Source organism: Musa acuminata, unplaced genomic scaffold (genome assembly GCF_036884655.1).
Source record: "Musa acuminata AAA Group cultivar baxijiao unplaced genomic scaffold, Cavendish_Baxijiao_AAA HiC_scaffold_759, whole genome shotgun sequence".
In the NCBI taxonomy this organism is placed as follows: domain Eukaryota; kingdom Viridiplantae; phylum Streptophyta; class Magnoliopsida; order Zingiberales; family Musaceae; genus Musa; species Musa acuminata.
The window spans coordinates 10,001-15,000 of record NW_027020988.1 but is presented as its reverse complement, the minus strand read 5'-3'; the positions used below and the strand labels follow the sequence as shown (position 1 = coordinate 15,000).

The following is a 5,000-nucleotide window of genomic DNA, read 5'->3' as shown; positions in this document are numbered from 1 at the left end:
GGTCTTTGCATCGTTAATGCTTTTTGCTGGTTGGTTCCATTATCACAAAGCCGCCCCCAAATTGGCTTGGTTCCAAGATGTAGAATCTATGTTAAATCACCACTTAGCGGGGTTACTAGGACTTGGGTCTCTTTCTTGGGCGGGACACCAAATCCATGTATCTTTACCGATTAACCAATTTCTCGACGCTGGAGTTGATCCTAAAGAGATACCGCTTCCTCATGAATTTATCTTGAATCGGGACCTTTTGGCTCAACTTTATCCCAGTTTTGCCGAGGGAGCAACCCCCTTTTTCACCTTGAATTGGTCAAAATACGCGGAATTTCTTACTTTTCGCGGAGGATTGGACCCAATAACAGGTGGTCTATGGCTGACCGATATTGCACACCATCATTTAGCTATTGCAATTCTTTTCCTGATCGCTGGTCATATGTATAGAACCAACTGGGGCATTGGTCATAGCATTAAAGACATTTTAGAGGCTCATAAAGGTCCATTTACAGGCCAGGGCCATAAAGGACTCTATGAAATCCTAACAACGTCGTGGCATGCTCAATTATCTCTTAACCTGGCTATGTTAGGCTCTTTAACCATTATTGTAGCTCACCATATGTATTCCATGCCTCCCTATCCATACCTAGCTATTGACTATGGTACACAACTTTCGTTGTTCACACATCACATGTGGATCGGTGGGTTTCTCATAGTTGGTGCTGCTGCACATGCAGCAATTTTTATGGTAAGAGATTACGATCCAACTACTCGATACAACGATCTATTAGATCGTGTCCTTAGACACCGCGATGCAATCATATCACATCTTAACTGGGCATGTATATTTCTGGGTTTTCACAGTTTTGGCTTGTATATTCATAATGATACCATGAGCGCTTTAGGGCGTCCACAAGATATGTTTTCAGATACCGCTATACAATTACAACCCATCTTTGCTCAATGGGTACAAAACACCCATGCTTTAGCACCCGGCATAACAGCTCCTGGTGCAACAGCAAGTACCAGCTTAACTTGGGGAGGTGGTGAGTTGGTAGCAGTAGGCGGCAAAGTAGCTTTGTTACCTATTCCATTAGGAACCGCAGACTTCTTAGTCCATCATATTCATGCATTTACGATCCACGTGACTGTATTGATACTACTGAAAGGTGTTCTATTTGCTCGCAGTTCCCGTTTGATACCTGATAAAGCAAATCTTGGTTTTCGTTTTCCTTGTGATGGACCTGGAAGAGGGGGGACATGTCAAGTATCTGCCTGGGATCATGTCTTCTTAGGTCTATTCTGGATGTACAATGCGATTTCCGTAGTTATTTTCCATTTCAGTTGGAAAATGCAGTCGGATGTTTGGGGTACTATAAGTGATCAAGGGGTAGTAACTCATATTACAGGAGGAAACTTTGCGCAGAGTTCCATTACTATTAATGGGTGGCTTCGAGATTTCTTATGGGCACAGGCATCTCAGGTAATTCAGTCTTATGGTTCTTCATTATCTGCATATGGTCTCTTTTTCTTAGGTGCTCATTTTGTCTGGGCTTTCAGTTTAATGTTTCTATTCAGTGGCCGTGGTTATTGGCAAGAACTCATTGAATCCATCGTTTGGGCTCATAACAAATTAAAAGTTGCTCCTGCTACTCAGCCTAGAGCCTTGAGCATTGTACAAGGACGTGCTGTAGGAGTAACCCATTACCTTCTGGGTGGAATTGCCACAACATGGGCATTCTTCTTAGCAAGAATTATTGCAGTAGGATAATGGCTAGGAGGATTTGAAAGGCATTATGGCATTAAGATTTCCGAGGTTTAGCCAAGGCTTAGCTCAGGACCCCACTACTCGTCGTATTTGGTTTGGTATTGCTACCGCACATGACTTCGAGAGTCATGATGATATTACTGAGGAACGTCTTTATCAGAACATTTTTGCTTCTCACTTTGGGCAATTAGCAATAATCTTTCTGTGGACGTCCGGAAATCTCTTTCATGTAGCTTGGCAAGGAAATTTTGAGTCATGGATACAAGACCCTTTACATGTAAGACCTATTGCTCATGCAATTTGGGATCCTCATTTTGGTCAACCAGCTGTAGAAGCCTTTACTCGAGGAGGTGCTACCGGTCCAGTGAATATCGCTTATTCCGGCGTTTATCAGTGGTGGTATACAATCGGATTACGCACTAATGAAGATCTTTATACTGGAGCTCTTTTTCTATTATTTCTTTCTGCTATATCCTTAATAGCGGGTTGGTTACACTTACAACCAAAATGGAAACCAAGCGTTTCGTGGTTCAAAAATGCCGAATCTCGTCTAAATCATCATTTGTCAGGACTTTTCGGAGTGAGTTCTTTGGCTTGGACAGGACATTTAGTTCATGTCGCTATTCCAGGATCCAGGGGACAGTACGTCAGATGGAATAATTTTTTAGATGTATTACCCTATCCTCAAGGGTTGGGACCACTTTTTACGGGTCAGTGGAATCTTTATGCCCAAAACCCTGATTCGAGTAGCCATTTATTTGGTACTTCCCAAGGAACAGGAACTGCCATTCTAACCCTTCTCGGTGGATTTCATCCACAAACGCAAAGTTTATGGCTGACCGATATTGCTCATCATCATTTAGCTATTGCATTTATTTTCCTGATCGCTGGTCATATGTATAGAACTAACTTCGGGATTGGGCACAGTATCAAAGATCTTTTAGAAACACATATTCCTCCAGGGGGTCGATTAGGGCGTGGGCATAAGGGTCTTTATGACACAATCAATAATTCGCTTCATTTTCAATTAGGTCTTGCTCTAGCCTCTTTAGGGGTTATTACTTCCTTAGTAGCTCAACACATGTACTCTTTACCTGCTTATGCATTCATAGCACAAGACTTTACTACTCAAGCTGCGTTATATACTCATCACCAATACATCGCAGGGTTTATCATGACAGGAGCCTTTGCTCATGGAGCTATATTCTTCATTAGAGATTACAATCCAGAACAGAATGAGGATAATGTATTGGCAAGAATGTTAGACCACAAAGAAGCTATCATATCTCATTTAAGTTGGGCCAGCCTGTTTCTTGGGTTCCATACCTTGGGCCTTTATGTTCATAACGATGTTATGCTCGCTTTTGGTACTCCGGAAAAACAAATCTTGATTGAACCTATATTTGCCCAATGGATACAATCCGCTCATGGTAAGACTTCATATGGGTTCGATGTACTCTTATCTTCAACGAATGGCCCAGCATTCAATGCAGGTCGAAGCATATGGTTACCGGGCTGGTTGAATGCTGTTAATGAGAATAGTAATTCACTCTTCTTAACAATAGGTCCTGGGGACTTCTTGGTTCATCATGCTATTGCTCTAGGTTTGCATACAACTACACTGATTTTAGTAAAAGGTGCTTTAGATGCACGTGGTTCCAAGTTAATGCCAGATAAAAAGGATTTCGGTTATAGTTTTCCTTGCGACGGCCCAGGACGCGGCGGTACTTGTGATATTTCTGCTTGGGACGCATTTTATTTGGCAGTTTTCTGGATGTTAAATACCATTGGGTGGGTTACTTTTTATTGGCATTGGAAACACATCACTTTATGGCAGGGTAACGTTTCACAATTTAATGAATCTTCCACTTATTTAATGGGATGGTTAAGAGATTATCTATGGTTAAACTCTTCACAACTTATCAATGGATATAATCCTTTTGGTATGAATAGTTTATCCGTATGGGCGTGGATGTTCTTATTTGGACATCTTGTTTGGGCTACTGGATTTATGTTTTTAATTTCTTGGCGCGGATATTGGCAGGAATTGATTGAAACTTTAGCATGGGCTCATGAACGCACACCTTTGGCTAATTTGATTCGATGGAGAGATAAGCCAGTGGCTCTTTCCATTGTGCAAGCAAGATTGGTTGGATTAGCCCACTTTTCCGTAGGCTATATATTCACTTATGCAGCTTTCTTGATTGCCTCTACATCAGGAAAATTTGGTTAATTTTAATTTAGTTATTTATTATTTTTTTTATGTACTGTATCAGCAACAATCTCATTTGTTTCGATGGAGAGGGAGGATCTACCTTCTTATATTTTTACATCTAGGATCCGAACTGTATCATTGATAATAATAGGAACTGAACATTATATTATGGCAAGAAAAAGTTTGATTCAGAGGGAGAAGAAGCGGCAGAAATTGGAACAGAAATATCATTTGATTCGTCGATCCTCAAAAAAAAAAATAAGCAAAGTTCCATCATTGAGTGAAAAATGGGAAATTCATGGAAAATTGCAATCCCCACCACGTAATAGTGCACCTATACGTCTCCATCGACGTTGTTTTTTGACTGGAAGACCTAGAGCTAACTATCGAGACTTTGGGCTATCCGGACACATACTTCGAGAAATGTTTCATGCATGTTTGTTACCGGGCGCAATAAGATCAAGTTGGTAAAGAGAAAAATATCCTTTCGTATTTGTATGAATCTCTATGATCTTTTGTATGAATCTCTATGATCTATTATCATAGAAGATAGAGGAGCCCTCTTTACCATTCTGTATAAATAGACTATTCTATTTGTACGGATATGGTAGAGGGGCGTATCCAATCTTTCTTCGTACATAAGTTCCCGGTTCTTCAGCGCGGAGTAGAGCAGTTTGGTAGCTCGCAAGGCTCATAACCTTGAGGTCACGGGTTCAAATCCTGTCTCCGCAACATTTTTTTGTAAAAAAAAAAAGATCTTTTTAGGTGTAATTCTAATTAATAACTATTTTTTTGGGGGGGGGTAGTTAGCATTAGGAGGGGGGTAGTTAGCATTAGTAGTTCGAATTTAATTTTGGATTTTATCTCTTATCTTATCATAATACATTACTTCACCGTGGGCGGATAGCGGGAATCGAACCCGCATCTTCTCCTTGGCAAAGAGAAATTTTACCATTCGACCATATCCGCATTTTCTGCGTTCCTGATACGCACGCATATGTCCACACATATATGACATATATCATA

At 40.7% G+C, this 5,000-nt stretch overlaps 2 protein-coding genes and 2 non-coding genes across 4 annotated transcripts in view; 3 read left to right on the top strand and 1 right to left on the bottom strand.

Annotated features, from left to right (window-relative positions):
• LOC135663789 (photosystem I P700 chlorophyll a apoprotein A1) overlaps positions 1-4,241 on the top strand; it is a 9,110-nt gene extending 4,869 nt beyond the window's left edge. Inside the window, exon 1 of the mRNA XM_065176879.1 lies at positions 1-4,241. This exon is cut by the window's left edge and continues 4,869 nt beyond it. Within this exon, the coding sequence (XP_065032951.1) occupies positions 1-1,762 (1,762 nt within the window). The 3' untranslated portion in view covers positions 1,763-4,241.
• On the top strand, positions 1,788-4,454 carry LOC135663788 (photosystem I P700 chlorophyll a apoprotein A2). Its single transcript, XM_065176878.1, has one exon. The coding sequence runs from the start codon at positions 1,788-1,790 to the stop codon at positions 3,990-3,992; it is 2,205 nt and encodes a 734-aa protein (XP_065032950.1). The 3' UTR covers positions 3,993-4,454.
• A 178-nt stretch (positions 4,455-4,632) lies between these two features.
• Positions 4,633-4,706, top strand: TRNAM-CAU (transfer RNA methionine (anticodon CAU)). Its single transcript has one exon. It is a non-coding gene; the product is annotated as a tRNA-Met (tRNA).
• Positions 4,707-4,872: 166 nt separating this feature from the next.
• On the bottom strand, positions 4,873-4,943 carry TRNAG-GCC (transfer RNA glycine (anticodon GCC)). The gene has a single exon. It is a non-coding gene; the product is annotated as a tRNA-Gly (tRNA).
• Positions 4,944-5,000: the final 57 nt, after the last annotated feature.

Bases quoted from the DNA above. Each gene is read 5' to 3' on its own strand.
- LOC135663788 (XM_065176878.1), top strand. From the start codon at position 1,788: ATGGCATTAAGATTTCCGAGGTTTAGCCAAGGCTTAGCTCAGGACCCC.